The 23,778-nt window shown below is 42.6% G+C and overlaps 1 protein-coding gene across 1 annotated transcript in view; it reads left to right on the top strand.

The window, feature by feature from the left end:
- gad2 (glutamate decarboxylase 2) overlaps positions 1-23,778 on the top strand; it is a 98,538-nt gene that overhangs the window by 66,252 nt on the left and 8,508 nt on the right. The window contains exons 8-12 of the mRNA XM_052016176.1: positions 1,898-1,977; positions 11,193-11,247; positions 16,450-16,566; positions 17,278-17,342; positions 20,089-20,167. Coding sequence (XP_051872136.1) covers positions 1,898-1,977; positions 11,193-11,247; positions 16,450-16,566; positions 17,278-17,342; positions 20,089-20,167 — 396 coding nt within the window. The remainder of the gene's footprint in view (positions 1-1,897; positions 1,978-11,192; positions 11,248-16,449; positions 16,567-17,277; positions 17,343-20,088; positions 20,168-23,778) is intronic.

Below are 23,778 nucleotides of genomic sequence, written 5' to 3'. Positions count from 1 at the left end.
CAATCCACAGACACTGCCTAATCTACTAACAATTTCCAACATACCCTTTTGTTTTCAGAATTCCAAAAGCTGCTATGTCCTTCATTTCACAATTCCAGCATTGTGTTCAGTTTCTGTCTATTACTCTTATTCATCTCTCTGTATTAACACTTTCCCAAACACAACAGCTTAATAAACATGCATTTATCTCTCTCTTGTCTGGCATCAACAGCATTTGCATCACATGGACAAGTTCCATCATATCACAGACACTCCCTCAGTTCTCCCCACTCTTCCCCCTCTCTTTAACTTAAAACACATGCTTTTTTTTTCACTTTTCCAGTTCTAATTAAATTTCTTCGACTCTGTTTCTTTTTTCACAGATGCTACCTGACAAAGAGCATTTCCAGAATTTTCTATTTGTATTCAATGCATTTAAATCACACTGGAGGAACTTAAATTGAGTTTATTTGAATATATTTGGACTAAAAACTGATGTGAATTTATCTTACTTCATGATTTCACAGCATGGAAACTAGATTTGCTCTTTCAAAAACTGAGCATGGATTCAATGGGCCAAATAGTCTGCTTCTGCATGATAGTAATCAAATGTAAATTGTCCAATCTCTTCTCTCAATTGGACACTCAAGACTCCTTCATACTCTTTTGAAGTAGTGCAGGGGAAGTTACCCCTGGCGCTATATCCAATATTTATCATGCAATCAGTATCAAAGGAACAAAGTACCTGATCATTATGGGAGTCTGCTGTGCAAAAATCAGCTGCCATGCTTATTGTGAGTTCTTCAAAAGGATTCCATTGGCTCTAAGTGCTTTTGATATCCTGAGGTTGTTGTCGCCAATTAAATGGACTCTGACAACTTGCACTCATTTCTCGATCACACTTTATTTACTTGTGCACAAGGAGAACAGTCCAGTCCCTGTCACCGAACTATTCTAAAATTTCAACAACGAGTTGTTTTTTTAAACAGATAGCAACCAATTAAAATTTTGGTGGACACCTTAGAATCAATCATTTCCATACATAAAATACCAATCGCCTTCCGTTAATATTGGTGTTAATGAGATAAGATAAGATAACTTTATTGCTCACATGTACAGCGAAACACACAGTGAAATGCATCTTTTGCGAAGAGTGTTTTGGGGGCAGCCTGCAAGTGTCGCCACGCTTCCGGCACCAACATAGCATGCCCACAACTTCCTAACCCATACGTCTTTGGAATGTTGGAGGAAACCGGAGCACCTGGAGGAAACCCATGCAGACACAGGGAGAACATACAAATTCCTTACAGACAGCTGTGGGAATTGAACCAGGGTCACTGGCGCTGTCATAGCATTATGTTAACCGCTACACTACCATGCCTGCCCTAATAGAAACTACATGTTAATGGTCAATAATACCTTCGAGTTAGTAAAGTAATTGTCTGATAGCTAATGTGTGCCTTGCACCCCTTCTTTTGCATCCTTACCTTGTCTTGGTTACCTCGGCTCCCATGCTGTACAAAAGGAGCTATGCTATCAAGGACCTTGCTCAGCAGGGGTGATTGCAGACTGTCTGTAAACCATCTCCGCTTGCACACTATCTTAACCCTTGCTTTGCCACAGCAGTCACAAGGTCATGAAAGGCACCACTTCAATTCAAGTTTTTCTTTCATCTTCTTTCTTTATAACACTGCGGCACTCAATAACTTGAGTCACACATGAGAATGGCCACTTGAGAAAGCACCAAGAGGTTCACCACGCTCATAGATCCAGTACGAAATCAGCATCTTCAGAGAAATGAAAGAGAAAGAATAAAAGGACAAAGATACCTCACATTATGTGATGATCCTTGTACTGTGTCACTTGTCATTACTAGGATCCCATTGACGTCATTCTCTTTGTGTGTTGATGGTTACAGAGTCATTTTTCAATAAAGAAGGCAGCGGCAGCTCTGGGGATTGGGACAGATGGAGTGGTTCTCATCAAGTGTGATGTAAGGTAGGTTATTTTATATACTGCCTACAGAGCTTTCCACTCCTCAAACAGTGAGACTCTGTTTCTGCATTCAACCAAATTAAAGATCTCTGCTGATACACAATCTGTGTGTGCATTTGCTCAGAGGTCTGACTGGAGAGTGCTTGCAGGCAGCACAGCAGTGAAGTGGGCAGAAGGTGCCAGTATGAATCAGACACAGCAAGCTACAGAGATGCTAAGTTCTGGTCCAGCCTGCCCTCTCTGGTAGATATGAAATATTCCAGGACACTATTTTGCAGAACAACAGAATCCTCCCCAGTATCCTAGCTAATATTTATCACATAATAAACATCATTAAAGAATTATAAAAAGTGAAAATGCTGGAAAAACTGCAGCATTTTCTGCTTTTACTTCAGATTTCTAGCATCAACAGTTTTTTAGATTTTCATCATTAGATCATTACTTGGTCCTTGCTATTTGAAAATTACCAGCGGCTTTTCAAATGACCACAGTTGACTGCATTTCAAAAGTATTTTGTTGGCTTTAAAAGACTTTGGAATGTTCTGATCTCACAAAGGGATTCAAATTAATGAAGTTTTCTCTATCTTATATATTGAAGTTATAATTATTATTTTGTTGTTGGCCTGAATCTTAATTAGTGGTCACAAGTTTGTTCTGGGTATTCTTTCTATATCAGCATCACCAATCTTACACTTCCATGTAACAAGGGAGAGACCACTTGGCCCATTAGTACAAAACATAGAACATAGAACAGTACAGCACAGGAACAGGCCCTTTTGACCTCAACGTTGTGCCAAACTAATTAAGCTAATGACACATAATCCCTTCTGCCTGCATATAGTCCATATCTCTCCAGTCCCTGCATATTCATGTGCCTATCTAAGAGCCTCTGAAACATCTGTCATATCTGCCTCCACTACCACCCCTGGCAGCGCATTCCAAGCACTCACCATTCTCTGTGTAAAAAACATTCCCTGCACATCTCCTTTGAACTTTCCCTCTCTCACCTTAAATAGAGTCATTGAGTCATAGAATCATACAGCAGGGAAACATGCCCTTCAGCCCAGTTCATCCACGCTGACTGTGTTGTCCAACGAGCTCGTCCCATCTGCCTGCATTTTGCCCATTGCCCTCTAAAACTCTCCTATCCATGTACTTATCTAGACGGCTTTTAAATGTTGCTAATGTTCCCGCCTCAACCACTATTTCTGGCAGCTCATTCCAAATACGACCACCCATTGCATGAAGAAGCTGCCCCTGATGTCCCTTTTAAACCTCTCGCCTCTGATCTTAAACCTATGCCCTCTTGTTTTTTAGCACCCCCTCCATGGGAAAAAGATGATGTGTGTTCACCCTGTCTGTGCCCGTCATGATCTTATATACCTCTATCAGGTCACCCCTCAATCTCCTACGTTTCAGGGAATAAAGTCCTAGTCTACACAACCTCTCCTTGTAACTCAGGCCCCCAAGTCCAGGCAACATCCTTGTAAATCTTTTCTGCACTCCTTCTAGTTTAATAACATCTTTCCTATAACAGGGCGACCAAATCTGTGCACAATACTCCAAATGCAATTTCACCAACATCTTATATAACTGCAGCATAACTTCCTAACACCTATACTCAGTACCCTGACTGATGAAGGTCAACATGCCAAACACTTTCTTCACCACCCTATCTACCTGTGACGCCGCTTTCAGTGAACTATGCACCTGCACTCCCAGGTCTCTCTGTTCCATAACACTCCCCTGGGCCCTACCATTCACTCTACAAGTCCTACCCTGGTTTGATCTCCCAAAATGCAGTACCTCACATTTATCAGGATTGAAAGCCATTTGCCAGTCCTCAGCCCACACATCTAGCTGGTCAAGATCTCCCTGTAATTTTTCATTTCCTTTTGCACTATATACAACAGCAGCTATTTTAGTATCATCCGCAAACTAACTAACCATGCCTTGTACCTTCATATTTATATAAATTACAAACAACAAAGGTCCCAGCACTGAACCCTGTGGCACACCACTAGACACAGGCCTCCAGTCTGAGAAACAACGTTCGACCATCACCTTCTGCTTCCTACCACTGAGCCAATTATGAATCCAGTCTACTAAATCCCCTTGATCCCATGCGATCTAACCTTCCAGACTAGCCTGCCATGGGGGACCTTGTCAAAGGCCTTGCTAAAGTCCATATAGACAACATCCACTACCCTACCCTAATCTACCCTCTTGGTTACTTCCTCAAAGAACTCCAAGAGATTTGTCAGATACGACTTGCCATGCACAAAGCCATTCTGACTGTCCTGAATCAGACCCTGTCTCTCTCTCTAAATGTTAGTAGATCCTGTCCCTCAGAATCCTCTCCAGCAATTTACCCACCACCGATGTCAGGCTCACTGGCTTGTAGTGTCCTGGCTTGATTTTGCTAATTTTTTAAACAATGGACCACATTAGCCACTCTCCAGTCCTCTGGACCCTCACCTGTGGCCACAGATGAAGGAAAAATCTCTGCAAGGGCCTCCGCAATTTCTTCTCTAGCTTCCCACATGCTCCAAGAATGCACTAGGTCAGGTCCTGGGGATTTATCCACCTGAATGCACGTTAAGGCCTCTAATACCTCTTCCTAGTTCATCTGTGGTATCATCACCACTCATTTCCCCCAATTCCATCATTTTCGCCACAGTAAAATCTGAAGAGAAATATTCATTAAAAATCTCTCCCATTTCCTTTGGTTCCACACACAGACGGCCATGCTGATCTTTAAGGGGAACTATTCTCTCCCTAGCAACCCTTTTAGTCTTAATTTACCTACAGAATCTCTTGGGAATTTACCTCACCTTGCCTACCAGATCCCTCTTATATCCTCTTTTTGCCCTCCTAACTTCTCTCTTAAGTATGCTCCTACACTTCTTGTAGTCATCAAGAGATTCACTAGTTCCCACTTGCTTTTGTGCAGTGTATGCCTCCTTTTTCATAACCAAAGCCTCAATATCTCTCATCAACCAGGGTTCCTGAAGCCTACCAGCCTTGCCCTTCACCCTAACAAGAACATGTAGGCCCTGAACACTTGGCATCACACTATTAAAATCCACCCACTAGGTAGATGCTCCTTTCCCTGCAAACAATCTCACCCAATCAACCTCTGCAAGATCCCACCTAAAGTCTCCAAAATTTGCTCTGCCCCAGTTCAGGACCTTAAAATGCATGCCCTCTGGTATTAGACATTTCAACACCGGGAAAAAGATACTGGCTGTCTATTTATGCCTCTCATAATTTTATAAACTTCTATCAGATCTCCCCTCTGCCTCCGTTGCTCCACAGAAAACAGCCTTAGCTTGTCCAACCTCTCCTTATAGCACATGCCCTCTAATCTAGACAGAATCCTGGTAAAACTCATCTGCACCCTTTCCATAGCCTCCACATCCTTCCTATAATGGGGCAACCAGAAGTAAATGCAATGCTCTAGATGCAGCTTAACCAGTATTTTGTAAAGCTGCAACATAACTTCCTGATTCTTGAACTCAATGCCTCGACTAATAAAGGCAAGCATGCCATGTGCCTTCTTTACCATTAGGCCAGTGCTGGCTCCCAGGAAACAAACTCATTAGTTCCGTTCCTTTCCCCTTATTTCCCAATACCCCTGAAAACTTACTGTCTCTCACACATGCCCATCAGTTCCCCATTTTGAATCTTTTTGCAATTAACCTACCCTGGATAATTTTGGGGCTGTATTCTTTGTTGTTTAGAAGAATTAAGGGTGACATGTAATGTTCTAAAGGGGCTTGACAAGGCATATGTTGAGATGTTTTCACTAGTGGGTGTGTCACAAATAAAGAGACATAGCTGCAAAATAAAGGGCCGGTCATTTATAATTAAGGTGCACAGAAATTTCTACTCTCAGTGTAGTGAATCTCCTGAATTCTTTGCCCATGAGAGCAGTGGAGGCCAGATCGTTAGATATATTTAAGATGGAGAAAGAAAAACGTTTGATAGATTGAGGACTATGGGGAACTGGCTCAGAAGAGGAGTTGAGACCATCGTAGATCAACCAAGATAATATTGAATGGTGGAGCAAGCTGGTGGCCTACTCCTGCTCCTATATTCGTGTGCTCTTGTATACAGCAGCCAATTAACCTACTGTCCAGCACTCCCATAAGTAGACTTGCTGTTCCCTATGATCTTGACTGCATCTTCAGTACCCTACGTCTAGTTAAATGACAGCATGACCCTTGTGCGATAATGCAGAATGCTTACCCTACGAACTAAAATATTACATACAACACCATATTTGTTCTGCTTCTTTTTGAAAGACAAACTGAAAAGTGCAGTTTTAAGATGAGAAAGAACTTGAGCTCAACAGTAACTTCATTTTGCATAAAATAGTTGAATGGATAAATAATTAAGGAAATGTTCTTCTTCTTCCGTCCATTGGAGCCACAGTAGCAGGTTCCACAAGGTTAAGTCCCCATATTCCCTTGAGTTATTAGAAATTACAAAGAAACACCATACTAATTCCATAAATATAAGACGATCTCTCCAGTTACGATGCTTGAATGTCTCCTTCAGACTTTTCGTTAAGAAAATTGCTTGGATTTTCTGCTGGTACTTGCTGAGAGATCTATCAATCCCTGTCTGAAAGACAGAGAGGATTCTTTGTCCTTTGTGATGTGTTTGGCTCAGCGAACTGTCAATCACACACCTTGATGTGTGAGCACCAGCTTCTTCAGCCATTGCCAAAACTAAGATCCACACAATGCAAATGAAATTGTGTAAGATGAAAAAATGCCAACAGATTATAGGGTTTAATATATGGGAGTGAAGAATAAAAGCATAAAAGGTGAATGATAAATTCTGTGCTGCAGTCTATAGTTCTGTACAAACCTACTGGTCATAGATGAGCCATCATCTCAAAATGGATGAAAATTGTAGATAATGACTCTTATTTCATTAATTGTCATTGCAAATCACCATGACAACCAGTTTGAGTCAGATGCTGGCTTGTTGGTGAGGGATACAAGATTGTGAATATGATCTTGCAGGAAAATTAATTTTAAAAGCCAGGGAAAGCCCAATTTGTACAGGGTCAAGTACAGATGTGCAGACCACTACTGCAAAGGCACCAGCTACAATAAAGCAAGCTTAACTAACTGGTAGAAATACTTCTACTGCAGCAGCATTTTCACGCTAGGAATGTAACAAGCGTTGGACCCAAAAAGCCTGGTGATAGTGAAAGTGAACTAAAACAGAATGGTTTCTAAACCAGACAAGCACTTGGAGCAATGTTTCAATTGGCAGGTGTCATATTTTGATTTTTGATATTTTGGTTCTTCACATAAAAGGCTTAGGAATGATAATATTGCTTGCATTTCATTATAAGCATTGTGTTTTCAGTAAAAGATTGAGTATTGATACCACTGAAGTAAAAACCAAAAGTGCTGTAACTGCTCAGTACTCAGGAGCACAAGGACCTAGGTGGAGGAGTTTGCCACCTGACCCCTCAAACCAGCCCTGCCATTCAATATGACCACGCGGATCTGCCCCAGGCCTCATCTCCTCCTCTGTGTCAGTTCCTAATAGGCCTCAGTTCCCTGATCTTTTGCCAATTTATCTACCTCCAGTTTAAATACTTCTAATGATCTGGCCTCTACAACTCTCTGATAGAGAATTCCTGAGATTCACCACCCTCTGTGAGAAGAAATTTCTATGCACCTTAGTTTCAATGACCGGCCTCTCAACTATGTCCATCATTCAAGACTTTCGCACTAAAGAAAACATCTTGATGTAAACCCTGCCATGCCCCCTTAGGACCTTGTATGTTTCAATAAGATCACCTAAACTCCAAGGAATATAGACCCAGCTTGTTTATCCTCTCTTGTTTGGATAATCCTCTCATCCCAGCAATTAATAAACTGGTCAAGAAGCATTTTTGGAGGCAAAGGGATGGTGAACATTTTGGGTTGAGACCCTGCATCAGGACTGAGTGTAGAGGGAAGATAGCCAGTACGTAGAAGTGAGAAAGAAGGGGAGAGACAGAGGCAGGTCAGTGATAGGGTGGAAACATAAGAAGAGGAAAAAAATAGGCCAATGGCGCCAGGTGAGGGAGGGGACGGGAGGGGTAGAGATAGAGGCTGTTAGGTGACAGGCAGAAACACATAATGAAAGGATGATAGGCAGATGGAACCAGGTGGGAGAGGGGATAGGAAAGGTGAACCTAAGGAGAAGAAACCCAGGTAGATAGGTATGTGGGTGATGGGCAGATGAAACCAGGTGGGGGAGGGTGATGTCTTGGTAACAAGGGGGGGATGGAAAAAGTGAACAAAAGGAGAGAGATCGTGGGTGGACTGGTGAGAGTGGGAAAGGATCACAGGGGGAGTGAGGTAATTGAAAATGGAAAATTCAATGTCCATACCATTCGGCTGTAGTCTATCCAAGTGGTCCCTGCAGAATGCAGAAAAGGGATGGCATCCTTACAGGAGACAGTGTGGGACGAGGTGTAATCAAGGTAGGTGTGGGAGTCCATAGGTTTAGAGTAAATATCGGTGGACAGTCTGTCTCTTGAGGTGGAGACAGATCCAGAAAAGGTAGAGAGGTGTCAGAAATAGTCCAGATGAATTTGAGGGCAGGGTACAATTGGTGGCAAAGATGATAAAGTTGATGAGTTCTGCACAACTGCAGGAAGCAGCACCAATGCAGTTGTCAATGTAGTGGAGAGAGAGTTGGTGAGGGGTGACAGAATAGGTTTGGAACATAGCCAACAAAAGACAGTTTCTGGGGCCAATGGGATTGCCAATGGCTGCATCTTTCTTTTGTAAAATGTGGGAAAATGGAAAGACAAGTTGTTCAGAGTAAGAACAAGTTCTGCCAGGCAGATGAGAATGTCTGTGGAGGTGGACTGGTTGGGTCTTTATTCCCAGAGGGCCCGAAGACATTCCTGATAGGGGATGGAAGTGTATAGAGATTGGATTCTCCTGGTAAAGAAGAGTCATTTGGGACCATGGAATTGGAATTCGTTAAAATGGTGGAGGGCATGAGAGGTGTCCTGGATGTAGCTGGGAAGGGACTGGACAAGGAGAGGCAGGATAAAGTCCAGGTATGAAGAGATAAGTCTGGTGGGAACAATTAGTCTACCAGGGAAGTTTTGTTTGTGGACCTTAGGTAAGAGATAGAACTGGTCAGCACAGGGTTGGGGCACTATCAAGTTGAAGACTGTGGTGGGGAGATGTCCTGATGCAATGATATCAGTAATGGTCTGGGAGACAGTGGCCTGGTGTTTGTTAGTGGGGTCGTGGTCCTGGGACGCTACAAGGAGGTGTCCGAGAGCTGCTGTCTAGCTTCTGCATGCTCCAGATTCCAGCATCTGCAGTCATTTGTGTCTCCATCCCAGCAATTAACCTGCTGAATTTCCTTTGGACTGCCTTCAATGCTACTATATCCTTTCTTAAGTAAAGGAACCAAAACTCACCAGCATCCTGTGCAATTGCAAAAAAACTTCCCTGTTTCAAAACTCCAATCCCTTTTGCAGTAAAGCCCAAGACATACCATTTGTCTTCTTAATTACTTGCTACACTTGCCTGCTAACTTATAGTGATTCACATGGTCATATTGCATCTCTGCAGAGAGAGAGAACATTTCAAGTCCCATGATATGTTATAGACAAGAGGCCTATGTTTATGTAGCCTTTATACAAAAAGACAATTTACTCCAGGTATTTGAAGTGTGTATTTGAGGAGCATTATAGCTCACAGTGTACTTCAGATGGAGGCAGTGAATGGCCTCTATTGTTTTTTAAGAACAGGGAGGTACTGTGCATTGAACACAACACCACACTTTAGGAAAGATAATCAAGTTCTTGTCAAATCAACTAGCAAATCACCAATAGAAGAATGTCACCGGGAAGGGCCAGCACCTATTGAAACCATGGGAGATAGGAAAAGCAAAACCTAGCTAGATCTGGAGAGGAAGCCTGTATCAGTGAGGGGGAGGTCACTGAAATCCAGAGAGGAAAAGGTAAACAAGCCTACTAAGAAGGAAACTTTTCTGTCAATGAAGAACATACTTTTTTGGTTGAACTGATGTGAAATTGTATTATAATATTACTTCAGCTGCTTGTAAAATAAAACAGCTTAATGAATTTATCAGGTCTTATCTCATTAAAGTGCTTCATGTTAAGTATTCATTCTAAATGTCAGTATTCATTAAAATATTAATTCTAAAAATGTTAAGAATGAAGAAATTTGCAGATGGCTGTATATAAAAGAAGTGATGGTCACTTAAGATCTTGTAAAAATGTTATGCTTTACTATACTACCACTATAATTACCTATCAATGTTTTAGACACGCTTATGCCTAAAATGATGGAGGCCTTCAGGGTGGGACTGGTATCTCCATATCCAATAAGAATTCCATGACAAATCTGAAACCTGCAACAACAGGCTTCTGCTGAAGGATCCATCCCAAGTATATGCTTAGCATCCGGAGCCTCTCTCAGATGCATCCACCAAGCTTTGGCCCAATGTTTACAGAAATTGGTGAGCCCGGAATCCAGTCACACCTTTATTGTTCCGTCTCTGTGCAATGGTTCCATAGTGGATCTACGTTACAGAATGTGGACGGGGACCTTGACAATACATTGTTAGCCCCATGGAGTAATTAACAAGTTCCTTATCAATCCCAGTGGGATAAATTATTTATCACCATACAATACAAAACAGAAATCTTGATGAGCTTCTCAAAAGATAAATGCTTCCCATTCCTCGAAAGAGTTTCCTGTGGTTGTTGTTCTGAATTGAAGAAAATCAGTTACCTGTCCACAATGTATATTTTTTATCCATCAGCAACCAGACACTAACTCTGCAGAGTGGCCCTGATTCTGTCAGCATGAACTCTCCGGTCTTCTATCCCTGGGAATGTTTTGTATCGTCTCTAGTTTTTTCAGTATTTCCAGTACAATTAATGGACACTCGGAATACAGTTCCTTCATCCCATGCACCCTCTCCTGAGTGAAGTAGCAATTTTTTTCTGCCCGCGTGGGACAGGTAGGAGATAAATGATGTAACGCCCACAGCAAACTCATTGATTTTGCAATGGGTCAAGCAGCTACCTTCTCTGCTGCACATTGCTAGGACTTGCTTTGTTTTTACAATAGATGCAAAAACGTTAAACTCCATTGACAGAAATGCAGCATATTTCAAAGTGTGATTGTGCTTTTCTAAAATTGCAGAGGGAAAATAATACCGTCAGACCTTGAGAGAAGAGTACTTGAAGCCAAGCAAAAGGTTAGTTCATGTTTTCAATTAAATACAATCCCAATTAAAATTATTGTGTGTTTCCTATGCTCAGTTATAAATTAGGCATGAACTTCCTGTGGGTATTACGCCAATACAGGGCACTCAGCTGTCAGCTGTCAGCTGTCAGCTGTCAGATATATTTCCAAAGGACTTAACATATAGTCAAGGATCAGGGAGTGAATTTTGAGATTGAGATAAAAATTCAACGGTCCAACTGGTTTTAATGAGTGGATTTTAGCATTCACTTTCTGGGACTGGTTTATACTGCTGTGTTGATCTATCCCACAGGCAGCACCTTGGGATCGAGGATGAATTGCTTCCACTACAATGAAGAATGGAAGATGCATACTTGTAATTTCTTTAAACATGGGGTAACCGTTGCACACTAGCTACCACATGGATGTGACAGAGTGAGGTCCTGTTCCAATGGTGAGGAGGTTTAAGGCCACTGAAGACCAGCTTAAGCTGTTTGAATTTATGCACATACATACGCAAGCAGACACACTGATGCCTTCTCACACTCTTCCCAGCCACAGATACCATCTATCCACACTCATCCAGAAGAGCACAAACATACACAAACATTGACCTGATTGACCTGTACGATCAGTTTGTAAGACAAGCTTTTCACTGTATCTCGGTACAAGTGACAATAATAAACCAATACAATACAATACGCTTCTGTGCACAATTTACTCAAGTCCCCTCCCTTAACCCCACCCTCCCTCAACCCTTATTTCCTTCAGTACCCCTCGCCCTCTCTCACCACTTACACCCATTTGCTTCACTCTCTTCCTTCTCTCGCTCCCTGACCCCACCTCACCCCTCACTCTCCATTGGTTGCTCATGGTTTTCTGGGGTGAGGCCACCTCCCTTACTGCTGGTCATCCTCTCGTTGATCCCAGCAGATTCAATACCCAAAGCCTATGATCCAGCAAGACCCATCTCCACAGACCTTCCCCTACCCCTTGGAAAACTCCAGCCTCCCGCCCATTGAGGGTGACAGGCTGCGGTCATCTGGTTTCACAGTGAGAAGGTGATAGGATGGGCACTGGTTCTGTTGACTGATGGAGGCATATTCTTCCTGAGGAATTGCAGCACCACCCAAAACCACCATCTTCATACATCTACATCTAATGTCTTGGATATGGATTGGAAGGTTGCAGATTAATATTTTCCTGTGTGGAATTGTCTGACATTTTGGGAAGCTAGAGCAGTTTTCAACTGTTGGAAAAGGGAAATCAGAGTGAACTAGTATAGATCTAGACACATTTCTTGAGAATGGTAAAAGCCCTGGGGCAGATTACTAACGTAAGCTTTCAATGAGAGTTTGACAAAGAGGCAAGATCAAAATAAAGCCCCCTTCCAAAGCCCATATTATTTATATTACCATTGACTTTAGATCATACAAGTTGTATTATCGTTGGCACAAAACCATACAATTTACATTATCACCAGCTCTGAAGCATATAATTTACTTTATCTTCAATGCTGAACATTCAGTTCCCTGAGGGAAAGTTTGCATGATTTCCCCCAGTCTACAAGTAAGCAAATAAAACTGTATATTTTTTTCATTTAGGATCAGAAGTGTGAGGGTTTTTCAGAGATACAGTTGAGGGTTGGGAGTGGAGAGGGGTGGGTGTTCAGACACACAATCAGGTATCGGAAGGGTTGAACATAGAACATAATTGGGTGTTGGGAGGGTCAGACACATAATCAGATGATTGGGGAAGGATGTATACACACAATCAGCTGCTGTGGGCAATGGAAGAGGTCAGATATTTTATCAGTTGTTGGGTTCAGACAGACAATTGGGTGTCAGGGTATTGGAAACATGTTCAAGTGTCAGTGGGAGTTTAGTGTCTCCAAGAACATTGCAGTGAGGGCAAGGAATGGGGGCAAACATTAAGAAAGCCTTCAGGATGATGGCTGTGTCAGACTCAATGGCAATGACCTAGTTAACATCAGGCCCTCTTAATTAACACCAAAGCAGATCTCAGTTTTGGAGTATCCCTAAGAGTGATGGCATTGTAAAATGTTTTAACAAGTCTTATCAGAAGGCGTGTTAAATGCCATTTGATGTATTGCACACACACATGGAAGAACTGAATGACACAGAGTACCCAATCTACGTTTGTGCATAGTACATTGAATAGTATCATTGATTACAGGAGCAATTGATAATCTGAGTCCATCAATTCCAATTGCAACCAAGTATGTAGCTCCACATTTTTGAAGTGTCAACTATATATAAACTGTTTTAGCGAGGAATATTTTCACATGATATATATGCACATGACTTGTAGGCTTACATATAGCATAAACTAGCATAAAGTCAAATGACCTGTTTCCGTGCTATAAATCCTTGGTAATTCCATACATCTTGAGGTTGTAATTTGTTTCATAGCATGCAAGTCAACATAAATGCTGAAGCTGTCTCAAGATTTTTGATTGGAAAAACCCAAGGATGAATGTAATAATATTGCTACATTGTCATCCTTGTTTGCCAACAATCTTCAGGGGCCAATCGGAGGAATATGGCACAGTTCTGCACATCCCAGGCATCTTATCCCAGTGTTCTGTTTATAAAATCTGTTTGCTAAATTGTGAGAGTGAAAATAGAAATAAGCTTGATTTTAAAATGGAAACTGAAATGAGAAGATCGTGAACTGATTTCAAGAATAAGTTTCTTTTTCAGGAGTTCTCTGGATTTCCTTGTGTCCCCAATGAAAATTCCTTAATCCATAAGAAATGTCATAGAGTCACAGAGGCATACAGCACCAAAACAGATCCTACAGCCCACTGAGTCCACACTGACCACCAACCACCCATTGACACTAATCTCCCTTAATCTCATCAACTCCACCCAGATTCAACCACTCACCTACACACTAAGGGCAAGTTACAGCGGCCAATTAACCTACTACCCTGCATGTCCTTGGGATGTGGGAGAAAAGCGGAGCACCTGGATGAAACCCATGCAGTCACAGAGAGAATGTGCAAATTCCACATAGACAGCACCCAAGGTTAGGATTGAACCCAGGTCTTTGGCACTGTGAGACACCGGCTCTGCTGACTGTATCACTATGCTGTCCTGAATGAAGTATGAACATTTGCAAAGCAGCCTAGAAACTCAGGCTGCAAGATAAACAATCTTTTAATGATCGATATTTTAATTATGATGTAGTCCAGAAGCCAAAAGAATAAATTGCCACATCTCACCAGTTGATAGAATCCGATAGATCTCAGCTACAATTTAGATTCAACAGTGAATGAGATTTAAGCAAAGCAAACCAGGAATAGTATAAAGAAACCTGGAGTTTTACTCCTGGAACACAAATATTCTTTAAAACTTTATTCTTTAAAACTTTATTTCTACAGCACGGTAATAGGCCCTTCCAGCCCAATGAGCCCACGCCGCTCAATTACACCCATTCTATTATGTCTTCTGCTTGCCAGCAACTTTAATTCCAAGACAAGCTTTATTCTTGGAGAGAGGCCAGCAGGAAAGGCAACAGTCCTAAGTGGCAGAAGAAAGGCAGCAATCTCAGAAGGGTTAACGGGACAGGTCTCAATTCCAGGGCATGTGGGTGGGGAGAGGTAGCAAACCCCTGAGGTAATAGGGATCAGGGGAGGGAGTGCACTAATGCTGCCCAGCGATCTTGGTTGGGGTTGAAGGCAGCAATGCCATCCTGGATCAGAGGCTTGATCCATCAGATTTTGACCACCAGCCTGACTGCTCTTTGTTCTTTTCAATAGCAGGACTGCAGAGCTTCAATCTGATCCATTGGTTGTGGGATTACTTAGCTCTAACATACATAGTCCTGTGTTGTTTCGCCTGGTATGCCTTTCTGGACCCATTGATTCTGAATTGATCCCTGGCTAAATAGTAATGGTAGACTGAGGGATATTATTGGTCATAAGATTACAGATTGTGGTGGAATACATTCCTGCTGCCTCATGAATGCCCAGCTCTGAGCTGCCAGATCTATTTTAAGTCTATGCCATTTGGTACATTGTAGTGCCACATATGATAGACAGTGTTCTCATGTGTGAAGTTGGGACCTTGTCTTAACAAGGATTTTGCAGCAACTAGGTAGATTGGTGAGGGCAGGGTTCAGTAGTTTTATCCCTTTTGTTGGTTCACTCACTACCTTTTGCAGACTCAATCTTCATGGCTCACCAGTGGTGGTATTACTGAGTCACTCTTGGTGATGGCATTTTAGTCACCCACCAAAAATACATTCTGCACTTCTTCCAAGTGTTGTTCAACATGGAGGAACACTGGTTCATCAACTGACAGAGGTTTGATAAGGAAGAGGATTCCCTACCTATGATGTCAAGAGACGTCATTGAGTCAGAATTCAATGTTGAGGGTCTATTAATTGTGATGGAGGAGTCTGGCGAATCATCTGCAGATATATTTCTGAGGATGTCGCTATCAGGTCGTCCACTTTAGGCACCAATCTAGAGATGTTTGTGAGCAAGACTCTGACCTATCATAATTCCCTAGTATGATAAGATGGACTCTTGACCTCACAATCTACCTTATTATAACCTTGCACCTTATTGTCTACCTGCACTGCGCTTCCTCTGTAACTGTAACACTTTATTCTGCATTCTGTTATTGTTTTACCTTGTACTGCCTCAATGCACTGCTGTAATGAATTGATCTGTATGGACAGTATGCAAGACAAGTTTTTCACTGTACCTCTGTACATGTGACAATAATAAACCAATTTACCAATTTAAATTTACCAATTATAATTCAATGCTGAAGTCATTGATAAGAGGTCCATCCAGTTTTATTCTTTCTCTGTTTCAACATAGTGGTTATGGTACAATTGAGCAGCTAGCTAGGCCAGTTAAAGGTCAAACACATTTGGTGGGGGGAGGAGTGTTGGAGATTGTGGGATTCTGGAGTCACATATGGATCCAGACATCATTACTATGATGGGTTAATATTTTAAAAATCCAGATTAACTGAATTTAAACAAATTTAAATTCCACAAGTAACACGATGGGATTTGGACTCAGGTCTCTGAATTGTTAGTCCATGCTTCCGGATGACCAATTTGGTAATTTAAATACTTCACCACCATATCATATTCGTATTTGCCACAAGCTTTATTTGAGGATTTTAGTTCCTTCTCATGTGACTATCTAATCAGGATCTTCTGTTCTATACAGGGCTTTGTTCCATTCTTTGTGAACGCTACAGCTGGCACCACAGTGTATGGTGCCTTCGACCCCCTTGCAGCCATCGCTGATATATGTCAGAAGTACAAGATCTGGATGCATGTGGATGTAAGTGAGACTGATCATATAAGCCACCTTTCTCTGGAATCTTAATCCCATCCGTTCATTCCAGTAGGAAGAGAGCTCATCACCAAGTTTTCATCAATCTTCACATTTTAGACTGCAACCTTCCCACCTTCACATAATAGAAGCAAAGGTTGTGTTCCACCCAAGCTCCACCCTACTTCAATAAAATTCTGATAAAAAGTCTCAACTTAACAATCAAAGGTTTATTTATTTATTTAATTCAATAGCATAAGTTAACAAAATGATGAAATAAAACAGAAAAAGCTGAAAATACTGAAAGGTCAGGCAGAATCTATGGAGAAAGAAGCAGAATCTATGGAGAAAGATTATTGGTTCAATAATCGACCAAACAGTTAATGATGTTTCCTCTACCACAGATGCCATCTGATCTGCTGAGAATGAAGTGTTTTCTGTTTTATTTTAGATTTCCAGCATCTGCATTATTTTGCTTTTTTGTTAGTTCACTAAGTAGTGGTCACACTCCCCATTATCTACTTCAACCCATTGGCAGATTAACAAACAATCTGCTGGAGGAATTCAGTGGATCGAGCAGCATTTGTGGGAGGCAAGGAATTGTTGACATTTCGGGTCAAAACCCTGTACCTGGACTCCACTGGCAGATTATTTTTTTGCTTTAACTGCTGTGAAATGTTGGGATTACCTTGACTCACTGTGTGTTTTATCTTAATTCAGGCAGCCTGGGGTGGTGGTTTGCTGATGTCTAGAAAACATCGCTGGAAGTTAAGTGGAGCTGAGAGGTAATGAACCATATTGCCACTTTTCCAGACTCAGTGACCAGCTTTGTCACACAGCTTGTCAGACAGTCTGCTCCTGATTTATGCTCAGTCTCCCACTGCAGCTTTGGTGGCAGTTTAAAGAACCCCTGGGGAAACATAGAAAACCTACAGCACAATTCAGGCCCTTTGGCCCACAAAGCTGTGCCGAGCATGTCTCTACCTCAGAAATTACTAGGCTTACCTATAGCCTTCTATTTTTCTCAGCTCCATGTACCTATCCAAAGGTTTCTTAAAAGACCCTATCGTTTCCGCTTCCACCACCGTTGCCGGCAGCCCATTCCACACACTCACCACTCTCTGAGTAAAAAACTTACCCTGACATCTCCTCTATACCTACTCCCCAGCGCCTTAAACATGTGTCCTCTTGTGGGAACCATTTCAGCCCTGACTATCCACCCGATCAATACCCCTCATCATCTTATACACCTCTATCAGGTTCCCCCCTCATCCTCCATTGCTCCAAGGAGAAAGGCCAAATTTCCTCAACCTGCTTTCATAAGGCATGCCCTGCAATCCAGGCAGCATCCTTGTAAATCTCCTCTGCACCCTCTCTATGGCTTCCACATCCTTCCTGTAGTGAGGCAACCAGAACTGAGCACAATACTCCAAGTGGGGTCTGACCAGGGACCTATATGGCTGCAACAATACCTCTCGGCTCCTAAATTTGATTCCCCAATTGATGAAGGACAATACACCATATGCCTTCTTAACCACAGAGTCAACTTGTGCAGCCGCTTTGAGCGTCCTATGGACTTGGACCCCAAGATCCCTCTGGTCCTCCACACTGCCAAGAGTCCTACCATTAATACTACTCTGCCGTCATATTTGACCTAACAAAATTAACCACTTCACACTTTTCTGGGTTGAACTGCATCTGCCACTGCTCAGCCCAACCTTGCATCCTATCTATGTCCCGCTGTAACCTCTGACAGCCCTCTATACTATCCACTACACATCCAACCTTCCAACAGCCGAATATAAGAAAACATTGGGTCAGGTCTGCAGAAATTCAAAGCCTTTTGGGCTTTAGTTGGATATCCCAGGTAGGAAACGGCTTCAGTGCAGCTTCCCTACTCCAATGGATGGAGGTGCAACAATGTGCCGTTCTTTGACTCGAAATGGTCAGGATGTCAACAGGAGGCAGCTGTCTGCTTTCAAAACAAGGCAGCAGGAAACCGTAGCCCGGAATGTGGCAAATCCTCAAATATTCAAAATGTCCTTTTGGGGCACAGAGGAGGACTCGCACAAGGGTAGAAAAAAAATAGGATGTTTTGTCAAGCCTCAATCAGATCATTAGGCACTCTCTGAGCCCCGCCCAAGGATTGGACACTGTCTCTTGGGTGGGTGTCAACCAAAACAAGGTGGGACAGAAGTAGTTAAATCCTCCTCCACCTCATTTTAACTGCCCGATTTCCGACAGGCAACAGAAGTTAAAATCGACCCGTGTCTTCACAGTAGATTTTCAGCCAGGCTTCTAATTAGGCATTCACATTGCTGTCAGCATAGACTGAAAAAGCGATTAGGTTTGACGAGTTTTATTTTCTCCCTTGATGGTGCCATCAAACCTTCTGCAACAGCTGCACATTCTGTGCTGGCCTAATAACCTCCACATCTGCAGGTGGGAGAACAGATATTGTAACCAGGTCTAAAATTATATGAGTTAGCCCAACCACATCTCTGGCTTACCTAGGTATTGTACGTTGTCAGGTCTTGGGTGTGACGGAGAAGAGGATGCTAATTCTGGTTGTACTGTGTTGGATGAGGAGATGGAGGTACACTTCCCATGAGGGTCAGTGGAAGCTCTCATGCCTCTCCCAGGCTCCCTCCATGTTATAAATGTATGTAACCTCAGTCCAAAATTATCCTCGCCTCACTTCAGCTATTAGGTTTTCCAAGGCCTGCTCACTGTAAAGCGGGTGAAATCAAATAACTTTGTTCATTGTCACCACTTGTGATATTTATTCTCCACCAATCCTGGTAGATTAAAATCCATCACTTTGTTCATACCACCTAATGCAAGTAAAAACATTTCCATGGCCAGCTTCAGATAAATAAGATTTGGAGTGCTACTGATGTCAAAAAAGTGACACATTGAGGAATAGGACTTCCACCCGAAACAGATGAAAAGTCTTCAGAGCAATGAATCTGTGCACTGGTCTGTGCCAACCCGAGGCCACAGCTAGATTTGGGTTTGGGGATTACTTAACTGCTCCCAGCTAGCTGTTAGTACAAAATAGGAATCTCAGGTTAGGGGGTAGATAGTTGTTAGGTGGGGCATATTCTGGCTGTTCCTTGAGAAGCTTTCAACAGGTCACTGATTGTACCTCAAAACAGTTGTCTGTATCTTAATCTCATAAAGATTCCTGCAATCAGGCAAGGTCCTAGTGATTCTTACAGGGTGGCCTAATATAGTATCAGTGGGTCTTGAGTGTTCAAAGGTTCAAAGGGGAGGATCTGCCAGTTTCCCCTTCCTGCCTTAATTGGTAAATTGGTTTAATATTGTCACATGTACAGTGAAAAACTTTGTTTTCCATCCCATCCATACAGATCATTTCATTACAACACTTTCTAAATTTCTGAATTAATTTCTATATGCTAATTGTGTACTTTCCAGATGCTGAATAGTAGCTGTAAGCTGCCTCTTCCTTTTTGATTGAATGGTGTTTATTAGTTCTGTTCATAGATACAGTGATATCTTTATCTCTAGGGGGAATTCTGTTACTTGGAATCCACACAAGATGATGGGAGTTCCCTTACAGTGTTCAGCTCTACTAGTCAGAGAAGAGGTATGGACCATTTTTTTGTTGCAAGTTCATTGGCAGTGAATTGGTAGTACAGCTTTCTCTTTAAATCCCTTTTACATATACAGATTATGATGTTTCCGGTTGTAATCTGTGCTCTGTCTTGTCATTAAATTATCTTGCCCAAAGTGACAGTAGAAGCACTAATATTGACCACTAAACACCCAGGTTATCTGTTAAAATTAAAATTAACCTGGGTTCTCTGTCCCTGCTCTGCAGTCAATGACTCAGGAGGAAAATACATGTGGATGTCCGACACTGTTGATGGAACATATAGTTGTACCTGCCATGTATCCGTACATTTCACCAGTCTGTCTGTGGCTTCCTGAAGCCTGTTGCTAACTATATATTGTACTATCACGTTTTGTTTTACCATCAGAGCAGTAAGATTTAAAGAGGATCTGAGGGGCATGTATTTCACACAGAGGGTGGTGGGTATATGGAATGAGCTGCCAGAGGAAATGGTAGAGACAGGTACAATTACGGTGTTTAAAAAACATTTGGACAGGTATTGGTATTGGTATTGGTTTATTATTGTCACACGTACCAAGGTACAGTGAAAAACTTGTCTTGCATACCGATCGTACAGATCAATTCATTAGACAGTGCAGCTACATTCAGCTAGTACAGAGTGCATTGAGGTAGCACAGGTAAAATAAACAATAACAGAATACAGAGTAAAGTGTCACAGCTACAGGGTAGTGCATTATAGGTAGACAATAAGGTACAAGGTCACAACAAGGTAGATTGTGAGGTCAAGAGTCCCTCTCAACGTATGAGGGGACCGTTCAATAGTCTTATCACAGTGGGATAGAAGCTGTCCTTGAGCCTTGTGGTATGTGCCCTCAGGCTTCTGTATCTTCTGGATAGGAAAGGTTCAGAGGGATATGGGCCAAACACAGGCAAATGGGATTAACTTAACATTTTGTTCAGTACGGATGAATTGGACTGAAGAGCCTGTTTCCATGCTGTATAACTCTACGACTTCATGAATTTATATATTCCCCACCCCAAAGTGAGGTCATACTTGCATCAAGAATGTAAATGGCCCTGGTACTGATCACTGCGTTTTTCTTTCTATCCCTGGCAAGTGGACTTCTTTTTGAACACAATGAATCCATTGGGGATTCAATTACTTTCAGTTCTGTATCATCTGAGGATCTTTATAAAAAAGCTCTACAGAATTCAGCCAGACTTCAGCTGAGCAAAATAGGGACAAGTGGCTGGAAATAGCCAAAGAACAACCACAGACATACATCCTTGACATGACGATGGAGTCAGAAGGCTCATCTATTCTTCCTGATTGGGATCTATGACACCAGGTACAACATTGTTGGAGGTGCTGCCATTTAGATACAATGTAAAATCCTGTGCCCTATCTCTCTGTCCACTCCCTCCCTCCTCTTTATACAGGCTATCTCTCCTCTCCGCTCTCAGTCCTGATGCAGGGTTTAGACGCAAAACGTCATCAATTCTTTTCACTCCACAGATGCTGCTCAACCTGCAGAGCTCCTCAATGAGAATGTTTGTGGCTCTCCTTATAACTGATACTCTCTAATCCAGGCAACATCCTGGTAAACCTCTTCTGCACCCTCTCCAAAGCCTCCACAACCTTCCTGTTATGCGGTGATCAGAACTGCACACAATACTCCAAAAGTGACCAGGTGGATGTGTAATCTCCCATGAGAATAATCATAAATCAAGATAACTGAAAGATGGTATATAAATGGGAAAAGTAATCCCAAAGCAACAAATGCTGGAGTAAGTGGGAGAGCAAAAGAATCACAGGTGTAGGTCAGAAGGTTGTGCCATCAACCTCCTACCATTCAAATATGGTATTGGTATTAGTATTGGTTTATTATTGTCACTTGTACCGAGGTACAGTGAAAAAATTGTCTTGCATACCGTCCGTACAGATCAATTCATTACACAGTGCATTAAGGTAGTACAGGGTAAAAACAATAACAGAGTACAGAGTAAAGTGTCACTGCTACAGGGAAGTGCATTGCAACGCCTGGTGCATTGGTGCATGGTGCAGGGAGGTGCATTGCAATTCATGGTGCATTGGTGCACGGTGCCGGGAAGTGCAGTGCAAGTGCATGGTGGGTGCTGAATCTGAACCACAAACTGATTCCTTCAGGATCGTTTTTCCCATCAACAGGAGCTGTTTCTCATTTGTCCACATTTTGAAAAGAAACATTAGTGACTGAGCTTCCCACCATTAAGTATCTGGACTGCATGAAGACATGTAACACTTTAAATTCTTAAGTTTCTGGATAGGAAAGGATGTAGACTGAATGTGGATAAATCGGAGTAGCATAGATAGACATCACAGTTGGCACGGACATGTTGGGCCTGAAGGGCCCATTCTGTGCTGTACAACTCTATGACTCTATGATTCTACACCATCATCCAGAGAGATTACTCCCAAACTTCAAATGAAAGAAATCGCTGCCAGAACTTGGCAGGTTGAGCAGCATCTGTGGAGGGAAAGGAACTGTTAATGGTTCACATCGAGACCCTGCATCAGGATTGAGAGTGGAGAGGGAAAATAGCTGGTATAAAAGGGAGAAGAGGAGGGGTAATTCAGGATCCAGTAGGTGATAGATGGACCAAGGAGCAGTGAAGAATAGTGGGCAGATTGAGCCAGGTGGGGGAGGTGGAGGGGTGGAGTTAGGAGACAGAGGCAGGTGGGGGATAGGTGAGAGCAGACAAGAAGAAAACAAGAGGCAGATGAAGCCAGCTGGGGAGAGGGGAGGCTGAAGGTGGAGACAGAGACTGGAGGGTGATAGGTGGGGACACGAAGGCTGCAAGTGCTGAAATCTGATAAGTAATGAAGGTCAATGGGAACCATTAAGGGAGAGGTGAAGGGCAGGTGAAACCAGATGGTGGGGGGAAGGGGGTGAAAGTGGATAATGGGGGAATGAAGGGAGGTTATCGGAGGCAGATCGGAAGGAAAGAGAGAGGGAAACACAGGAGGTAAGGGTTGCCTGAAATTCAATTTCACCCACCTACCTCTGTCTCCAAACTCCACCCCTTCCCCTCCCCCAGCATGCTCCATCTGCCCATCCTTCTTTACCCCTCCTGTATCCACTATCATCTACTGGCCTCTGTCTCACCTCTCTGTCTCTCATTTTTATATTTGCTATCTTCCCTCTCTACTCTCAGTCCTGATGTAGGGTCATGACCTAAAGTGTCATCAATTCCTCTCCTCCCCCGACCCCCCCACCCCCCCCCCCCCCCCCCCACACACACACACACACACACACACACACACACACACAGATAGTGCTGGATCCGCTGAGTTCTTCCAGCAGTTTTTTTTTTGCTCCAGATTCCACCAAGCTTCAAGTCCACTTTCAAAGATGATCGATGAGGATAGGGCAGTAGACGCTGTCTACATGGACTTTAGTAAGGATTCAACCAGGTCCCTCATGGTAGGCTGATCCAGAAAATTAAGGCACATAGGATCCATGGAGACTTGGATTCAAAATTGGCTTGGCCATAGAAACCAAAGGGTGGTGGTAGAGGGATGTTATTCTAACCGGAGATCCCTAATCAGTGGTGTTCTGCAGTGATCAATGCTGGGACCTATA

This window comes from Pristis pectinata, chromosome 5, assembly GCF_009764475.1.
Source record: "Pristis pectinata isolate sPriPec2 chromosome 5, sPriPec2.1.pri, whole genome shotgun sequence".
In the NCBI taxonomy this organism is placed as follows: domain Eukaryota; kingdom Metazoa; phylum Chordata; class Chondrichthyes; order Rhinopristiformes; family Pristidae; genus Pristis; species Pristis pectinata.
Note: the sequence above shows the minus strand (reverse complement) of the source record. Positions and strands in the feature narration are given on the sequence as shown.